The sequence below is a fragment of the Cajanus cajan genome, chromosome 8 (genome assembly GCF_000230855.2).
Source record: "Cajanus cajan strain Asha chromosome 8, NIPB_CcT2T_4, whole genome shotgun sequence".
Taxonomy (NCBI): domain Eukaryota; kingdom Viridiplantae; phylum Streptophyta; class Magnoliopsida; order Fabales; family Fabaceae; genus Cajanus; species Cajanus cajan.
Window position 1 is genome coordinate 9,635,586 of NC_138524.1, and position 20,141 is coordinate 9,655,726.

Genomic DNA, 20,141 nt, shown 5'->3' on the forward strand with positions numbered 1-20,141 from the left:
ACTCTACTATGAATCAACCACATGAATCTGGCTACTCCTGTCTTGAATCCGACAACAACACAACTTAAATGAGACTCAAAGGAAGAAAAGGAAAAGATTTGTGAGGAAAAGGAGCTCACAAACCAAAGACATTTTCTCTAAAATCCTCTATTTAGAAAGTTGAGGAAAACGAGATTATGAGACTTTATTCAAAACAGAAATCATATATATTTTTTCCTTCATGGTCAAACTAAGTCTCTACCCTGAAGAATTCCCTCCTCTCAACACTACTGAAGTTCTAAAAGATTTCTTACATCCAAAATCCTTCAACACTGATAACTCAACTTCACAACATAAAACGATTAAGATTAATATGACATTATCACAATTTATGATGTTTAATTTTTAAATTTTAAGATCTTGAATTTGAATCTTAATTTTAACTAATTTTAATATTATTTTTATTATTTAAATTTTTTTAAAATTAATAAAAAACTGTATCACTTTATAATAGGTAAATGTATAAATTTATAACTATTAATAAAAAAAATATTTTTAAATAATTACTTTGATCTTTATTTTTTAAAACTTTTTTGTTCATTCAATTATACAATAATTTCTTATGAATAAGGAATAAAATAAAAAAATATATATTAAAAAAATATAATCTAATATATATTTGTTAGAGATACGAAATGTCTAAACCCTCTACCAATATACTCCGTTAAAATACTAAAAAGAAAAAACGACACCGCTGACGCAACCACACAGTAGTGACAGAGATGCAGAAAAGATGAGAAGCGAAGCGCGAAATGGCACAGCAGGAAAAGCTCTCGCGATTGATACTCTGATACTGCCATGCTAGCTACGCATATTCTCCTTCTTCGCTCATTACTCTTCAACGCTCTCTGCAAAACATGCGCTCCAAGGACAGAATCGCTTACTTCTACGACGGTGCGTTTTCCTTTCCCCCCCCTTTTCTTCACTCTTTAAATCGCGTTCCTCCGATTCCCCTTATGCGGAATTCAACTCATGAAGTTCCCCAACGCTCTTCGTATCGACTCGGTCCTCTAATTCCTAGCTCACTTCGCTCCTCAATATTGAAACCCTAGCTAGCCCTGCCTCTGTGCTCCTTGCGAGAAAATGAACTTGCGTTTAGACTTGTTTTAGGTTTCAGATTCTGCTACCTGCTTAGGTCAATTCGTGTTCTGCAAACGCATAGATTTTTTTTTTTTTTTTTTTTATTGTTGCGCTTTCTAGAATTATGTTATATGGCTGTCACTGCGAAGTATCGTGTTACATTCTTGTTATTAATATTCACGCTGTTGGGTAAAAAATCAGCATCTGTACTAGCACTCGAGTTCTGTGAGGAGCTTTTCAATCTTATTCTCGGTAAACAATAGTTTTTCTTTTTCTTAAGAAAGAAGTTTGAACCTAACTCAATCTTACAAAATTGTTTTTTTTTTTTAAATAAAGGTTGCCCCACTTATATACACTTTATTAGTCTTATTATTAGTCGATGTGGACTGTACTGGATATCTGTAGGTGATCCGATAATGATCGATACCGGTAGCCTTATAAGTCCAACAACAAGAATAGCTAGGATTTAAGCTCTCATATCATCTTAAGAAAATGGTTTGGAGCCTATCTTAATCCTACAAAATTGGCTTTTAAAGTGAGGGTTGTCTCCAATGTATATACACTTTGTTAGCTTTTTTACTGGTCGATATGGGATCTCCAACATCTTTTGTGTCCTAGGTTTTACCTTGTGATCCACAACTTCAATGGAGGCTGCAATACCTAGGTTTTTGTGATTAATGCAACTGCATTGCCACCTCAGCCACGTTTTATCGCGATGTTTGGATTGCATATAACGGCAACTGGATTGCATATAACGACAACTGCTGTTTAAAAAGCCGGCTCTTATGGAGGAGTTCCCTTAAGATATTTGTTAGGAATAAAAAATTGAAATTATTTAATGAAAAGTACAATGTTTAATGCATTTAGAACCTAACAAGATTTATTCTTCAATTTCCATTTAATGTTTTTTATTTTTTAATCTTTAACAGCATTGGATAAAGTTGCTGTAATTTTTTTTTGTATCTGCTAGGGTTTGTTTCTTTGCATGTTTACTGTCTACTCAAGAACTTCAATCTTCATATTTCAGGTGATGTCGGTAGTGTTTACTTTGGGGCGAAGCATCCGATGAAGCCTCACCGGCTTTGCATGACACATCATCTTGTTCTCTCATATGATCTTCATAAGAAGATGGAGATCTATGTTAGTTACATATGTTGGCTGTTTTGTTTTAATTTATATTTTTTTTTTGTTGCCAATTATTGATTATTGGTGGAGTGATTGCATTGTTACAATTGTTTCTCTTTTATGTATGATCCAGCGTCCACACAAGGCTTACCCTGTTGAGCTTGCTCAGTTTCATTCAGCTGATTATGTTGAGTTTTTGCACAGGATTACACCTGACACTCAGCACTTGTTCTCAAATGAACTGGCAAAATGTATGTCTTTCACCATCTTAATTTCATTTAGAAAGGATTTTAAGTTTTTTGTTATGAGGCCCAAATACTTAACATATAACGGGTATGATGTGGTTCAAGGACAAGGGAAATTCTCAAAAGTTCAAAATATGATGCAACCTAGATACATTAACATGAATTTAAAAGAAAACATATTTTACATAAATGCACAATATTTTTCATTGATACATAACCATATCAGTGGATGATGATAACAAGTTATGAAAAGAATAATTGTAATTATAGCAAAAAACCATAGTTACCTATCAGTGGATACGTGATTGAGCTTCCCAAGGCTTCTAAAGTTTTTTGACATAATTTGTCTTAGATGTAATTGTCATTAGGGTTCCACATTAAAACATTGGGAGTTCCACAGAAGATAGCAAATGTTTTAACCCCAAAATTGATGTTACTTTTAATCAGAATGTGAGCTTTTCAGATTGACATTATTCAATCCCAATGTTTATGGCAAATAAGCTTAAGAGAAGAGCGGAAGAGGGGGGGGAGAGTTCTGTGGAAGATAGTAAATGTTTTACCTACAATTGTTGTTACTTTTCATCAAAATATAAGGTTGCCTCCCTGGTCCCTTCTATAAATTATTGATATTGACTTCTGAAATTCACATTATCCAACCCCAATGTTTTTATAATAACTTTTCTTCTATATCATCAATTTATTCTGTAGCTACTAGCTAATAACTAGTTTCTCCTATTTTGTCAATCATTTGTGTCAGATAATCTTGGAGAAGACTGCCCTGTATTTGACAACTTATTTGAATTTTGTCAGATTTATGCTGGTGGAACTATAGGTATAATATTTTCATAATGTTGATTCTCTGGATTTTGGTTATGCCTAATTTGGCATATGTATGCTGATTGACATGTGCCTGCAGATGCTGCACGTCGATTAAACAATCAACTGTGTGATATTGCTATAAACTGGGCTGGTGGACTACATCATGCCAAGAAATGCGAGGCATCTGGATTTTGTTACATCAATGACTTAGTTTTAGGAATCTTGGAGCTTCTTAAATATCATGCCCGTGTTTTGTATATTGATATAGATGTGCACCATGGTGATGGCGTAGAAGAAGCCTTCTACTTCACTGACAGGTCAGTCAGTTTCTTATATGATGTTAGATTTTGTGAAGGTGAAGCTATTGATATTTGAGAATATTGGATGATTTTGCCATGCTGTTTGCAATGTTATCAAATAACCGTTACGGCGCTGCCATAAAGGTATAATGTGGCGGTTTTGAATCCCTCCACAATTTGCTACCCGTTATTTCCTGTTATATAGTGGCGTCCGTCATATCCGCTATGGCCATGGCTTCATGGCGGAAGTCCTCCTCATCCTTTTTTCCCCCCCTCTTGTGAAGCTCCTAAATTGCGAACAAACAACTATTGTGAGCCTTTTTAGGCCACTAGCCTCGCCAGCAACCTGAACCCTAACGGCTTGAACTCCAGAAAGTTTTCTGGCCAACAAATCCGGTGACCCATAAGAGTTCTTTTGTTTTCTGTTTGTTTTTTCATTTCTTTCTTTTTCTTTGTTTTTTTCCATCTATTTTTCATTTCTTCAGATGTTCATCATCTCTTTCTCTCTCTCTCTCTCTTATTTTGTGTGATTGTTCTTGTTCTTCATTTGTTCAATGTTTTTGTTCTTGATTTTTCAAAATTTTGGAATTTAGTTATCTATATTTTGGTATTTCATTATCATGTTCATGTATGCTGTTTTCTATATTAAACCTATAATGTTGTTCCCAATTTTGTTTCACTTATAACACAATGGTAAGCAGTAAGCACCCAACACTAAAGTCATGCATCCTAAAAGTCTGTTTTTTTTATTTTTGGTTTTGTTTTATGTATATATATATATATGTATATATATATATGTGTATATATATATATATGTATATATATATATATGTATATATATATATATATATATATATTATTTTTGTCTGCCATAAGCCGCCACGCCATCCGCCATATGTTTATGGCAGATTTTTGGTTTACCGCCATAGACCGTTATCCATTATTGATAACCTTGGCTGTTTGTGATTTTTCTCTATTTTTTTAAATGATAAACTTTGTCATGGCAGGGTGATGACTGTCAGTTTTCACAAGTATGGAGATATGTTCTTCCCGGGTACCGGTGATGCTAAGGTAATTTTCTTTATTCTGTTTATATTTTTAGTATGTTAACTAGCCTTGAATTAGTTGTACCAATCAGCCTATTTATTAAAACCTTAATATGGAAATAATATAAATATATAATAGATAGGGATTTCATTGTTCCCCTTGTAATTTGCTAAATGGAATGCACTTTTCTGTCTGGAATGTTTATGAAATGCTCGAAATAGATTGGAATGATTTGAACTGATTTTACCATATTAAAGGAAATAGGAGAAAGAGAAGGGAAGTTTTATGCCATAAATGTCCCATTGAAGGATGGAATAGATGACCTTAGCTTCAGTCGACTTTTCAAGACTGTAAGTTCAATTATTTTCTTTTCCTTTTTTGCCAAACTTCGAGCTTAATTCAAAAGCTCCTCATTTTAATATTCATTGCATTATTTCTGCTTGATGCTATTTTGTCTAAACATTTCGAAATTATTATGATATAGATTATTTCCAAAGTAGTTGAAACATATCAACCTGGTGTGATAGTTCTCCAGTGTGGAGCAGATTCGCTTGCTGGAGATCGCTTGGGTTGCTTCAATCTCTCTATTGATGGTGCTTTTCTCCTAGTAAATTTTCTATTCTGACAAAAATATCATTATTCTATGATAGGGATAAGGCTCTGTTGTTCTTGTTGTTTATGCTATTAGTGTCTGTCTCAGTTCTTCTCAAATGTTTGTCTCCATTTAATTAGTGGATAGTTTAGTTTGATTAGAAAATTTATTCTTTGATGTTTCTTTCATAGGTCATGCTGAATGTGTTAGCTTCGTAAAGAGATTCAATTTGCCATTGCTGGTGAGTTTATACCAGTTATGTTTGCCTTCCATTCAATTGTGCTATGGGTGTGATTTACATGAATGGACTTCTGCCACAGGTCACTGGTGGTGGGGGATACACAAAAGAAAATGTTGCTCGATGTTGGACTGTTGAAACTGGAGTTCTCCTAGATACAGAGCTTCCAAATGGTATATTAAGTGTGTTTGGTTTTCCGTTGGAAACTGACAAAACCACGTTTAATGGAAAAGACAAAATGTTACTTCTTGATTTGATGCTTTGGAATGTGTGTTTTTTCCATTCAACGAAACTCAATGATAAAACAAAACATGCCCCTCCTTTCAAGTCTTGAATTGCGACACGTTTTACCTACATTTAATTTTCTTTTGTTAATTTGATTTAATATTTTATCAGGCAAGTTTCTAAGTAATACAGAAACACTGTCATGTCATGTCAATTGTGAAGTGATAGTGATTTGAACTAGGTTTTTTTATTATACAAATAGGGATAAACGCCAACTAAATAGGTCAGAGTTCATACCCAAAACAAGAAAAACAAAGAATAGTGTTGAACTTTGAAGCACTGTAAACCTCCCTGTCCAAAGTCCCCAAAACTCGCTCAATGATTGAATGTCCTCTCCCCTACATTTCCCTCCCTTTTTAACTCTATTACTTCAAATGGTTTCCCCTTCCTTTCCTCCCTCTTTGCCACATTGGCAAGGTTGTTACGTTTTACAACTGAACCTTATTCTTCCCCTTTCTCATAATTCGCACGTGGTCTTGCAAGGATTTCTTAAGTTGCACTCCACACTCGGGAATGATGGAAAAAGCTGTAAATACCAAAATTTTCCTCGGGGAGCATCGGATTAGGAGATGTTACAATACATTAATGTAGTAATTATTATAATCCTTTCTTGCGATATTTGCCCAGACAATAATTTTCCCCCAAATGCTTTCTATCTAGTTTGAAGCTTGTGCTTTGAGGAATTGAGGTTTATGTCCCTATAGAAAATGTAGTCTGCCTTAACACTGCAAGCTCTTAAATAATTTCATAAATGTTTTGTCCAATGAATTGATTCAGCATTCCAGATTTAAATTCTTTTTCTTATTGTTTGCAAAGTGTAAACATTGCTTACCTTTTTCTGTCTTGCAGAGATTCCGGAAAATGATTATATTAAATATTTTGCACCAGAGTTTTCTTTGAAGATTCCAAATGGGCAGATAGTATGTATTCTCTCTGCTATTGAATTTAATTTAATTGGTGATTTGGAAATATTTTGTCATTAAATATTTCCAATTTCATTGGATATGATTAAATACATATTGTTATAATGTTGATGCAGTGTGTAGTGTCTTTACTCAATATGTACCATTGGTTGTACTCATTTTTTTCCCCTTTAAATTGATCAGGAAAATTTAAATAGTAAATCCTATCTTAGCACCATTAAAATGCAAGTCTTGGAAAATCTTCGTTGCATCCAACATGCTCCAAGTGTACAAATGCAGGAGGTGAGTTCATTCTTGAAATAGAAGCACCACGTCTAGTAGTCAGGCTCAACTATTTTATCATAAAATTGTTCTTGTGAATGTTTTGTTTCGACTTTAGAGGCACTATGTTACAAGCTCTTCAACTTTTATTTGTAAGCCTTTTACCAATATGGTCACTAATCAATTATTTGCATTGGAAGGTGGATTTTTAAGCAATTGAGGTGAAAAATATTCCTTTTAGTACTTTTAAATTAAGATGAGAGTCGTTAGAAGATTAGGGAGCGAGAAGGGTTCAAAAGTTGGGTGGAATTTCAGGCTATAAGTGCTTAAGCCGAAGGACAACAGCCATGGAAATTGGGCGTTTGGGCTCTCTTTATTTAAATCTATTATTTAGGTTATTAATGTTAGTAAAATTGGGTTGGAATGTCACAATCGAGATTAATCCTTGATGTCTCTAGCTGCTCTCCATTTTTGTTGAATTGTTTTGGACTTGGTTTCAAACCCCTTTGGTGATGTCATGATCATACCACTTCTAACAATTCGTCAACTGGTAATATATTCCAAAAGCTGTGACTAATGTTTTGTGGTTCACAGGTCCCTCCTGACTTCTACATTCCAGAGTTCGATGAAGATGAGCAGAACCCTGATGAACGCATTGATCGTACGGATTTGATCTCTATATTTTAGTCTGTGATTTTGAAATCTCTAATTTTAATTGCTCACATTTAGTATTCATATTTCTCCAATTGATTTATATAAATTAACAGAAGTCCTTTTTTATTTTATTTTTTACATATACATATACATACATTCACACACACACACACACACACACACATATATATATATATATATATATATTAATTAGTGGATAAAAGTTTAGGGTAATGAACTTAATTGAAAGACTAAATTTGAGTAATTAAAATTAGTAGAATGAAAATTGCATAGACTTTAAAACTAAAAGTGCAATTAAGTGGAAATAAATCCCTTTTTCCTTATTCTCTCTAACTTGGTGCTAGAGCTTAGTTTATTGAATTTGATATTTGTCTTTTCAGAACACACTCAAGACAAACACATCCAACGCGATGATGAATACTATGAAGGAGACAATGACAATGATCAGATGGATGTTTCATGAAGTTAGCCTGAGCCGTTGGAGTGACCATTTTAAGAGAAGGAAAATGGAATTAGAGAAACCCGTAGATGTATCAAGAAAGTGGCAGCGCTAGCCCAAGAAACTTGTATATTTGTTAGGCTTTATATTTTCTCAATTCTTAATATATTTTCTCAAAACTACATTATTAATGATTTGTCTTCCGTATTACCGAATCTCATTTTTTGTGTGGAATGAAAATACAGGGTGTGAAATACTGTGACTAGAGCTGCATAACATTTTTTTGTTCTTTCAAATAAGGTGCCATTTCCTAAAATATACCGTCACTAGAGTTGCACTAGTTTGATATTACAGAAGCAATTGTATCTTGTACAAGGAAGGGCGCTAAACCTGGTTAAATGAACCCAACATTGTACGGAACACAATTGCAGCAAATGAAGAGGTTAAATAAGAACATAAATGATGTAATCAATTGGATTTGGATCCTCTCCTACCTCTTTATCTCTTTCTATTTTTATTCCTTAAGCTTCTCTCTCGTTTACTCTCATCTCCTATATGTGTTTTTCTTGCTGGAGATGGAGGGCAGAAGAGGATCGGCTAATCAAAACCATCATCTCCAGCATAATCCAAAAAGCAAACTGGAAATTGGACCAAAATGGTGTAACTTTTGAAGAAAATTTCTGAAATTTCGCTAAACAAAATGATCCATAGCAAGTGCTCGTTGTGACTTGTGAGCTCCCAACCAACACGAGCCGATGAGATCATTTCTGAAATTAATATCAGCAGTGCTATTCATTACAAAAAGAAATAACATGAAAACACGAATTTAAACGTGGACCAATGCTCTTTTTAAATAAATACTTTTTAATTTGAAAATATATAAATAGTTTTTGACAAAAAAATAACCCGTTTGTGCAATTTGATGATAACCGTTTCAACTTTCATAATACTAAACGCTAGTGTTTTCCAATTAATAATAATATATATTAAGTTTTGTGGAGTTGCACTTCCGAAAATGTTATTTGTGTAAAATAAAGAATTTTAGTCTTCCAAAAATGAATAATCTAGTCAATTTTAGTCCATTATTAGACGACCAAGCATGTTATTCTAGCCTATAAGATGACCAAACTAGTGTAGTCCATTTTAATCTGCCAAAACTGGATCAGGGTGATCTGACCCGTTCAGTGCATATAGCCTGAAAATTGCAACTCGCCCGGCTGACAAACTGACCTACCAAAATAATTATATAAATATAAGTAAAAATCAAACAAAAAAATATATAACTAAAAACATGACCAAAACGAACAATTTTATATTCCTACTACTTATTATCTTTTTCACATATTCACCTAATGATTTTTGACTGCATTACTTTATCTAACTATTTTTTCTTCAATACTAATGATAGCAAAAAATTACTCGGGAAATATATCTACCTTCGTTAATCATCTCCAAACATAAATTTCGAGTCCTAAACATTTTACTTTTACAAGAAAAGGAAATAGAAACTCAAAATGTTACACTAAATTTATTTTATTATATTTTTTACCTAAATAGGGAGGATTAGGACCAAAATGAATTGGTGGGTTGGATTAAGGAGTTACACTTATAAATTTTTCAAACGATCGTATTCCTTGTATCTTGTCATTCGGATGCTACAAACAAAATATATATTGGTTTCAACCAACATACAATAACCTCCACCATTAAAATTTCCTACAGAATTTGGCTCAACTGAAAAATAAATAGATAAAGACGAAACTAATTTAACGAAAAAGAGAGATGAGATGCGTTTTGTTGGCATAATATTTGGCGACGTTTTTATATACATTTTTCAAATTTTATGGCGGTTATTGCTTACCTATCCTATAATATGCCCAATCTCAGTATTGAAGGTGATAAACAGAAGAGCACAAAAAAAAAAAAGAATCAAACTTATGATTCAACTGCTAGATAATAAGTTTGGCAACAAGTTTCCAATATATAGAAATCGTGGATCCAGGATAGTGAACCACAGAAACAAGAAGGAACTTTGACATCTATAAAAACCAATGATTTTACAATTTCACCCCAGGATTGGAATTCTATCTTCAAATTAGGATTCTTGTACGTGTTTGTTTTCTGCCAAAATGGTTTCCAGCAATGATCCGCAAGCATCTTCAAGCAAATCCAACACCTGCCAGTGCCAACATAATGATGATAAACAAGGCATCAAGCCAGAGTAAAAAATTCTTTTTTACAACACAATAATAGCTGGATTTCCTGCATCATTAACAAATTGAGACCAGTCTCATTGAATTCTGATTTCTGGCCAAATTACTAATATGTTAATTTCTTGAATGAGTATAATTTTTGAACTCACTGAGATATCTTGGTTGTTGGTGCCAAAAGATGCAAATACAAAATTGTTTCAATTTAAGATCCCAGAAGCAGAAATTCTTTAAAGGTCTTATTTGAGAGGAAGCTGGAGTTACAACAGGGTAAATCATGACATAAGCTAAAGTGTAATTCAAAGGCCCAACCTAGAAGATTTGATTTCAGTCAGAAGATCTTGTATTGCTTAAATGACATAATTTTCCATTAGAGATGTAATGTATACCCACGTGTGTGTCTTCACCTAACAACTTGAGCTTTTGGAATAGTTGGTTCATGACATGTTATTACAATCTTTATGACCAAGTAGTCAAGTTCATTCTTTGCCACCCAATCTCTAACGAAAAATGTGACTTCCAATGCAAAGTAAGTGAATCTAGACATTCTCCACACTTCATGCTTAATGGCCTATTGCACAAGGGGGTGTATTGGACATATAGTATAAAACCGTTTTGGGATGGTAATTCAATTCCACCTAGACATGTTCATATAAATAATGCTTGATAATTCAATTTAATTGAACCAAATAGTATCATCGTTCAAAACTATAGTAGCACTAGGAAGTAACATTCCACTTCAACCTACAAAATGAACCAAGTGCCAACTGCCAACCCATAACCTAACATGAAGCATACCTTCTCAAACCCTTGCGGACCACCATAATAAGGATCCGGGACTTCACTTTCCTCATGCTTTTTACAATACGAGCACATCAACTTAACCTGCATCATCATCATCAACACCGAACACAGTTACACCAAAAAGTAGACAAAACAAATAAGCCCCTGAGAGGAGCAAAATCTTGCACCAACCTTTTTATGTGCATCACCCGGTAAAGAATGTTTATCTTTCCATCCATTGAAGGCCTCCAATATGTCCTCTAAAGCAAATAACAAAAAAGTCCAGCAAATCAAACACACAAACATCTCATCCAGATTCAAAACAAAACATCACATAACACAAAAACATTTCATCATCTCAGAATCTACCTCTGTTCTGCTTGTCCATGGCAAGAATGAGATCAAAGTCAACAAAATCAGAGGGCCTGATTGGCCTCGAAATAGACGTCATCTGAATCCCACGCCTCTTTGAAGCTGCCCTCATTCTCGGGTCCGCTTGATTCCCCTTCAAAAGTCACCAACATCCCAAAAATAAAAATTACAACTTTTTTAAACAATATAAAAATCCCATAGGACAAAACTTAATGCAGTTCTTTAGTTTCTCTCAACTTTGTTCTCCAATCAGAATTGAAGTTTTGTCTTGATAACCTATATTGATTTCTAATTCAAGCTTTTATTAAACAGACTATTGAGTAAAAGCTCCAACTTTGATAAAAACAACAACACAAACCATGTAAGAAAATACATCCTAGTTCTTGTCTTAAACAATATACACGCCATTCGTATTGTGATTCATGCACAAATTGTAATTGCCATATCTCGTTTAAGGGTTTTGCTTCCCGCACCCATCTTTTTTTATGTTGTACTCATCATATATGTTCCGGAACACCCATTTCAGAACACATGACAGGTGCAGGAAGTAATTCTCCAGTCTAAAATGTAAGTTTCTGACTAATTCAACCTTACACCTTACAAGATAAGGATTTTCTTCACTTATATATACTATTTTAGCCATCTTACTTGTCTATGTGAAATCCCCAACACAATATCCTATAATTTCAAGTGATCACAAAGTCCACAAGTTTTTTTTTTTTTTCTTTTGGTTACTAGAAACTACAAAATCTATACACATTCCTCCTAAACTCAAAAACCCATCACAATTTTCCTCTAAAAAAAGAACCTTTCGGATGAAACGACACGAGGGTGTTTGTGTATAGATTAGATAACCCCACCTCGTGGTAATTGATGGTGCCAGCAGAGTCGATTCTGAAGCTTGAATTGAGGCCCCTTTTGGCGACCAAGTCAGTGAAGACTCCTTCGGCGGCGGGGCTTCTGCAGATGTTGCCGAGGCACACGAAGAGAACGGAAAACGGCTTCGTAGTGGCGTCCGTAACGGAGGCTGAGGCCATGGAGGCGCGAATTGGAGCACAGAAACGGGTTTCGAAGGAAATGGCAAAAGGGTTTCTCTTTCTGAGAGTTAAGTTTGGAGTCTGCGACGAAGGAGGAAGAAGGAAGGGAAAGTTTGGGGACAAGAGTTGGTAAGAGTGGCAAAATCGTAAATTCATTACCTTCATTTTGGTTATTCCTTCGAGGGAAGGGACAGTGTCCTCAACTTTTTCTTTTTTTGGTTTCAGACCAAACCAATTCAGCTTTTTTCTTTTAATTTTTAAATGGGTTACACAATTTTTTTTACATTTTTATGTATTATAAAAAATATATTATAAGTTTAATTTTTAATTTTGAAACACTGATGTGAAATTAAAAAACGTTTTAATTTTTGACCTAACATTACAGTGATACGTGAAATGAGGAACAGGAACACCATCGTTTTCAATTTTGTTATTAACTGTATTCTCACAGTCCCACATTAGTATCAGAGATTTGTGCAGAAAACAAAGATAATATTCAAAGTTTGAGGCCCAGTCGTTACTGTCTCACCATTTATTCCGTACATTATTTCTTTCTCTACCAAGTCAGAAGTAGGACTCTCTCTCGTCCTTCTATGTCCATGAAACCCAAGATTCAAACTAAATAATATTTTTATATAAAATATTTATCATCTTTATCAATAATTAATAATGTTTATAGGACTTTGTTAATAAAGAAATTGTTTTTTTAATATGATTTGTTTAATTTATTTATAAACTGATTATTTCTTTAGTATTTTTTTGATTATTTTTGTTTATCAATTTAGTATTCGATGAATATTTTAATATTAGATACTAATCTGCATTGGATGTGAAATTGAAACGTAATATTATACAAAATACTTTCACAAAAATAATGAGATATATGGTATTTTTACTCTTTTTTTAATGATATTTGAATCAATTATCACACACCATTAATATTGAACTCGTAAATTTGAGCTAAAATTATTTAAATTATTGAGTTTAATCTTAAGCTTGAAATTTTTATTTAATTAAATAAATAAGCTTGATTGAACATTTTAACTTGTAGGTATCTTTATTTTTTTGCACTATCTTTTTCAAGTTATAAGTTAGAATTAAGTATCTTTTTCATTTTTATAAATTTTTATTCTTAGTAATTTTGATTGACTTGTTTGTTTTGGATTAGTTTTAGTTTGATTTTCTTGATTATATCTTATAAATTATTAAAAAAGTTGAATTCTATTTTTTTTCTTGAAATTGTTTATGGGTTGTAATACTCATTGTATATCATTTTAATATATTTTATTTTATCTAAAAAAATTGTTTATTTTTAGTTCTTTTTTAACGTGAACTTTTGGTCCTCTTTTTAAAAAATGTGTCCAAATTATGTTGACATCGCTGTATTAATCCAATATTTAACATTTACTAGTTCTTTAAAAATAAAGGTTCACATGAACTTATAGTATATGATAACGTAATTGTGTCTTTGTTAAATTAGATTAATAAATGATAGATATATTTTTGACTCATTTCAAAGAAAATCATAGATCAAACGATTTAAAGATGAGAGATTAAAAAAAAATAGGACTTTTATAAATATATGAAGATAAAAAAGATGTTTAAGTCTATAAATTATTGTTTTAAAATTTATTCTGTTCAAATAATAATGTGTTTGGTGGGATTCGTAATGAAAATTTAAAAATAATGAAAAATGTGTCAAAGTTTGAAAGTAATAAAGAAAGACTTTACACTGACAAGTGACAACTAATGATATCTTTTAAAATTATTTATTTTATTATTATTTCATTAAATAAGTAACTGACATGACTATTAAAAAATATGATTAATTATTCGTATAAAATTTTTTTACACTGACGGTATATAAGTGATTAATTCATAAAGAATTACTTTACTTTGAACGAGAAAAATAAATGGATTCAAAACTCGTTATACGGCTATTCAAAACAAGCTAAAATGAGTATGCATTTATGTCCTATTGTCTTTGGCCGTAATTTCCCTAAAACAAAAATGATGTAAATGAGAAATTCAACGTGTGATGCAGAGTTTATTTTGGTAAATTAGATAATTTGATATTTAAATAATTATATAATTAAAAATTAACAGCAATAATAAATATATAGAATATAATAATATTAAAGATACCTCCAAAAATTATATAAAAAATAAATATACACTAATTTATTGTTATAAATTGTTGAAAATTTCTTTGTAAATAATATTAAAACACATATTTGAATTTTTATTTTTATTATCAATAACTAAAATTTTTAATTTACTCATTAATGAAATTCTTGAGATTGTTACGTATAGTTAACCATGAAAAAAAATTGGTTTTGGAAGATATACCATATTGTATTTTAAAGATTGACCTTAAAAAAATAATTTTCATTAAAATTTGAATGAAATGCTAGTATCTAAAGGAGTTAATGATAATTTAGTTTTCTTCAACAACATGCAAAACTAATTTTAATTTTTTTATTTAGTAAAAAAAATTAAAAAATAATATTCTTTTTACATAAAATATATATATTTTTTCAATTTTTTCCTTTATTAACATTAAATAATACCATTTTAATTTTATCAATGTTAATCAAATGAATGTAATATAAGGAAAAAATGTGATGTGTATTGTTTTTCGTGTATATGATAGTTTCTTAAATGGAATAAGTGATCGAATAACTATAAATAAAAATGTAAAAGGACTCCTCATAATAAATAAGAGGTAATGTTTATTTTGGTGTAATTATATTACATAAAATCTAAGTATTGTGATTACTCAATGATTAATGAGAATAAAAAAAACGAGAATATAATTTATTATAATTTAATGATAATTAAAATATTAAAATTTGAAATTATATGAAAAGTAATATTTATAATTTAGGGCAAAACTTATAATTAATTAAATATTTTTTAAATATGATTAAAATTTTAAAGTATATATTTATTTTAATCCATTTTTTCGTTGAAATTAATTTAATGATATAAAAAGGAAAATAATTACTGTAAAAAAATAAAAATAACTAGTAAACTGTTAATGAGAATGTAATTTATTATAATAATAATTTAGGATAAATTAAATAATTTTATTATATTTTTTTATAATATACATTATCTAAATTCATAAATGAAAACACTTTAACTCTTTTATTAACGTTAATTAATACTATTTTAATTTTGTCAATATTAATCAAATGCAATAAATTTTTTTCAATTTTGTCAAAATCAAATAATTATTAGTAAATATTAACATATTTTTATCCAATTTTCCTTTTATTTTGATATATATATATATATGTATATATGTATGTGTGTGTGCTTTTGTATATTTTTTGTTTTTAATTATTTTTAATAGTAATTTATTTTAGAATAATATTTATATACAAAAATACTTAGGAGGGAGTTATTGAAGATTTGAAGGGATTGGTGTAATTTTTATAATGTATAATGATTAATTTTTGCAAATATCTAATAATGATTTTTAATTATTATTAAAATATTTTTATCTAATTTTTCCTTTTTATAATATATATTTGTTTGTCTTTAATTATTTTTAATAGCAATTTACTTTATATATGGCAGAATTATATATAGGAAAGAATTATTGGAGAGAAGAAATATTTAAGAAATCTATGAAAAAGAATAAGTTGTTTCCTTTATATGGCAAGTTTATAGATTTGGTTTAATTATATTTTAGCCTTTTAAATTCAGAATATATATTTTATTTCCAAAATTAAAAATTTGTGTTTTTACTTTATAAAACATTAAAAATTTATTATTTTAATATTTCAAATTTAAATTTTTTTTTAATGGCTGTAATTCAAAAAGAACAGTTTTAATCTTGAGACTCACTAATAGTAAAAAAAAAAAAAACATATTGAGACAACTATATGTTATCAAATATAAATTAATTAAAAATAATATTTTACTAATAAGAATAATATTAAGAAAATAATGTGCAATAGAGTAATAGATATGCTTTATTTGACATATTTACTAGTAATATTATTTTTGTGTGTAGTTTTTAAAGACAAATATGATCTTATGTTAGATTTTATTTTATTATGATTAATTTATATTTAAGGATAAAATAGAATATGTATATATATGAAAAGATAGAAAAGAAGGAATATAAGAAGATTGGTTGAAGGAAGGGCAACAGAAGAGAAGGGGAGAGTCCATAGGCATAAAAGAGAGAGAAAGTAAGGCACGTTGACGTGTGTTTAAAAAACACAGATTCATTCACTCGCAGTCAGTGACTCACTCTCTCAATAACTAACAACCATGGACACCGAGGATCTAACCGACGACCTCCACAGCCTCAGCTTCGCCTCCACCGCCGACATCAAGCGCAGCACAAGCTTCAGCTCCTCGGCCACCACCGTCACCCCCTCCACCTCCTCCCACTTCCTCCCCTCCGCCAACCCCCACGCGCCCTCCTCCGACCCCTGCAGAGCCTTCGCCAACCGGATCCGCCCCCTCTCCCTCTCCCACCTCCGCTTCACGCGCCGCCTCGGCTCCGGCGACATGAGCGCCGTCTACCTCGCCCTCCCCAGGGACGAGGAAGCGCCCTCCGCCGCCCTCTTCGCCGCCAAGGTCATGGAGAAGGAGGACCTCGCCCGAAGGAACAAGGAAGGCAGAGCCACCACCGAGAGGGAAATTCTCCAAATGCTCGACCACCCCTTCTTGCCCACGCTCTACGCTTCAATCAACGCGCCCAAGTGCCTCTGCTTCCTCACGCCCTTTTGCCCCGGCGGTGACCTTCACGTCCTCCGCCAGCGCTTCCCCAACAAACGCTTCCTCGAGCCCGCCGTCAGGTACACCCACGCCGTTAAATTCTTTTTTTTTATCCGTCCCAGTTAAATCTAATCACACTATGCAATAATTTCTCTCTCGTGGCGGGAAAATTGCTAAAATTTATATGAGATCTTGTAATCCAACTGCATTCTCCTGTCACTCTTTCCAATGTACACAATCTACCGGGGACTTATGTCATAATGACCACGTTTTTTCCCTAAATAATTGCGGAATGGGGGCACGTGATCATCTCTCTATGCATTACACGTAACATTATTTTCCCTTTTATGTGAGTAGTTGCGTGTGCCATAATAAACTTTGGGGCTTATCAGTTATGACTCTTTAATGGGGTAGATCAGTTTTTTACGAGTGGGATTTCTTTAATCTGTATTTTACTCGTTTGTGGGGACTACCCAGAGTTTTCAACCTGCAAAATGTTTATAGCTTTTCTTACGGGAAAACCTACCCCAAGTCAAGAATATTCTTTCTCTCTCCATATAAAATATTTGAAACTTGATTCCATAAATTTTGCGGAATTTCTGGATTTTTTTTATAAAAAAATTATAAACTAAATGGGAGACAAATCTTGCTGTGGTCCCGGTTTTGGGATTTAAATCCCCTCTCCCACGGGGATATGTGATTTTTCTAAATTAAATTTGTTTCTAGAGTATAATTAAATGAATAGATTCATTTATCTTTCTCTAATGCAATGCGCAATTTGCTTTTTGCTTGTTCCTCTGCTTTATGATCAGATAAAGAAAATGGATGGTCATAGCTTGTCTGTTTGGTGAGCCCTGAAAAGATTCTATGCATGTCAACTAGTTTCTTTCATTTTCTCCCCTCTCCTTTTTCCCTTTTTTTAAATTTTTTTTACGTGATAAAAAACAACATAGAACGATGGAAACAAAAGCTGAATCCTCCAGAGCCATGCTCAAACTACCCCTGATTTAATTTTTTCCTTTAGGTCGGTGAGACACGAAAATAGTTCATATCTTTGCATGAAGAGTCCCTTTACTAGGTGCTTTTGTTTTCTTGTCACTGTTTGTACGTCTCACTCTCTCACATGAAAACATGACTTTTTTAAACTAACTTTTGACATGCATATGCCTGTGTCGTTGACATCTCGTATTTTCTTCTTCCTTCCCTTAGAGATTATCGACGCTGTCTCTTAGATGTCTCGCAACAGATGGCAACTTCAAAAGCAAAAGACAGTTGTTGTCTTGCAAACCAACAAAACTTCTGATTCGTCGTTTCAACTAACACTCTTAGCGCCACTAAAATAATCATATAGATAAGACTTTTTTTTATTAAAAAAGAAAATAATTAAAATTTGTTGTTAATTTTAACATCATTCATTCTTGATGTTGTGGTGGTGATAGATTCTACGCATCAGAAGTGTTGTTAGCACTGGAATACCTGCACATGTTGGGGATAATCTACCGCGACCTGAAGCCGGAAAACGTGTTAATCAGATCCGACGGGCACATCATGCTGACGGACTTCGACCTGTCTTTAAAATGCGACGATTCGACATCAAGGGCCCAGATCATCTCGGAGGAAGCCCCGTCACCGAGCGTGGCACGTGGGAACGAGTGGCACGTGGAGGCAAACCGCGGGAGTTCGTCGTCGTGCATAATCCCAAGCTGCATAGTCCCGACGGCGTCGTGCTTCCAGCCAAAACGCAAGCGCAAGAAGAAGCAAAGGCTGCGTAGTGGGCCTGCCTTCGTGGCGGAGCCGATGAACGTGCGGTCGATGTCGTTCGTGGGGACCCACGAGTACCTGGCGCCGGAGATCGTGTCCGGGGAGGGCCACGGCAGCGGCGTGGACTGGTGGACGCTGGGGATATTCATGTTCGAACTGTTCTACGGCGTGACACCCTTCAAGGGCATGGACCACGAGCTGACCCTGGCCAACGTGGTGGCTCGAGCCCTGGAGTTTCCGAAGGAACCCGCCGCTTCGGCCTCCATGAAGGACCTCATATCGCAGTTGCTCGTTAAGGACCCCTCCAAGAGACTCGGCTCCCTCATGGGGGCTTCTGCCATCAAACAACACTCCTTTTTTAATGGCGTCAATTGGGCGTTGCTCAGGTGTGCAACTCCACCCTTTGTTCCACCCCCTCTTTCCAAAGATCTCTATCATCATGACCATCAAACTTGTCAAGACATTTTCATCGATTATTATTGATTAATGGGACTTTTTTATTCACACACTCAACCCACATATCACATATATATAATCCTACTATCATCAATTCTTTCTTCTAAAATTTTAATGTACGTCTTGTATAAATGCTCGTTCCAATTCCAACGTCAAAATATTAATTAATAATTCATTGTCTATCACTCCCCTTATTATAAACATTTTATTTTCTAATTAAGATTTATTAAAAAAATTAACCCTTCAAGATATTGTCATATTGGTTTCTAAAATTAAGAAATTAAGAAATTGTAAACTGAAAAGTAGTCACTTATATTTTTTTTTTGACAAAAATTAGTCATCGGTGAAATTAAGTAATGAAGTTTAAACATTATTTGATATTTTAAAAATCAAATTTATAATTACTTAATTTCATTTCATGGTTTAATATGAATGTTTTCAAAATTTGGAGATCAAAGTGAATATTTATTTATTTTATTAAAAACTGCGAATTTAAAAAAAAAATCATTAAATATTAAATAACATGCGGAAAAACACACCATTTTATAATTTTGGGTAAATTTTGTATTCAAAAAAGTGTAGTCTTACTTACACTCATCCCTTTTGTTACATTTGAAAAACGAATACAAAATGTAGTCAACCGCGATAATAAGTGTCGAGTGTTGAAAAGTAATTTGGGAAGTGGTTAATATTCTATAGTAACTGCACGTGATAT

General features: G+C 32.7%; 3 protein-coding genes across 3 annotated transcripts; 2 read left to right on the forward strand and 1 right to left on the reverse strand.

Moving 5' to 3' along the window:
* The first annotated feature begins 692 nt into the window (after nucleotides 1-692).
* On the forward strand, nucleotides 693-8,321 carry HDA9 (histone deacetylase 9). Its single transcript, XM_020359211.3, has 14 exons — nucleotides 693-933; nucleotides 2,147-2,259; nucleotides 2,378-2,495; nucleotides 3,247-3,321; nucleotides 3,406-3,625; nucleotides 4,615-4,678; nucleotides 4,912-5,004; nucleotides 5,139-5,247; nucleotides 5,438-5,487; nucleotides 5,567-5,657; nucleotides 6,619-6,689; nucleotides 6,876-6,974; nucleotides 7,548-7,614; nucleotides 8,009-8,321. Exons 1-14 carry the CDS (start codon nucleotides 897-899, stop codon nucleotides 8,089-8,091), a joined length of 1,290 nt encoding a protein of 429 aa, XP_020214800.1. The 5' UTR covers nucleotides 693-896; the 3' UTR covers nucleotides 8,092-8,321.
* A 1,662-nt stretch (nucleotides 8,322-9,983) lies between these two features.
* LOC109798831 (uncharacterized) lies at nucleotides 9,984-12,707 on the reverse strand. Its single transcript, XM_020359231.3, has 5 exons — nucleotides 12,293-12,707; nucleotides 11,430-11,565; nucleotides 11,253-11,320; nucleotides 11,076-11,162; nucleotides 9,984-10,243 (listed from the first exon to the last, which is right to left on the reverse strand). Exons 1-5 carry the CDS (start codon nucleotides 12,632-12,634, stop codon nucleotides 10,163-10,165), a joined length of 714 nt encoding a protein of 237 aa, XP_020214820.1. The 5' UTR covers nucleotides 12,635-12,707; the 3' UTR covers nucleotides 9,984-10,162.
* A 3,910-nt stretch (nucleotides 12,708-16,617) lies between these two features.
* On the forward strand, nucleotides 16,618-19,478 carry LOC109798741 (serine/threonine-protein kinase D6PK). The gene is made up of 2 exons (XM_020359120.3): nucleotides 16,618-17,289; nucleotides 18,649-19,478. The coding sequence occupies exons 1-2, from the start codon at nucleotides 16,757-16,759 to the stop codon at nucleotides 19,451-19,453; spliced, it is 1,338 nt and encodes a 445-aa protein (XP_020214709.1). The 5' UTR covers nucleotides 16,618-16,756; the 3' UTR covers nucleotides 19,454-19,478.
* The last annotated feature ends 663 nt before the right edge of the window (nucleotides 19,479-20,141 follow it).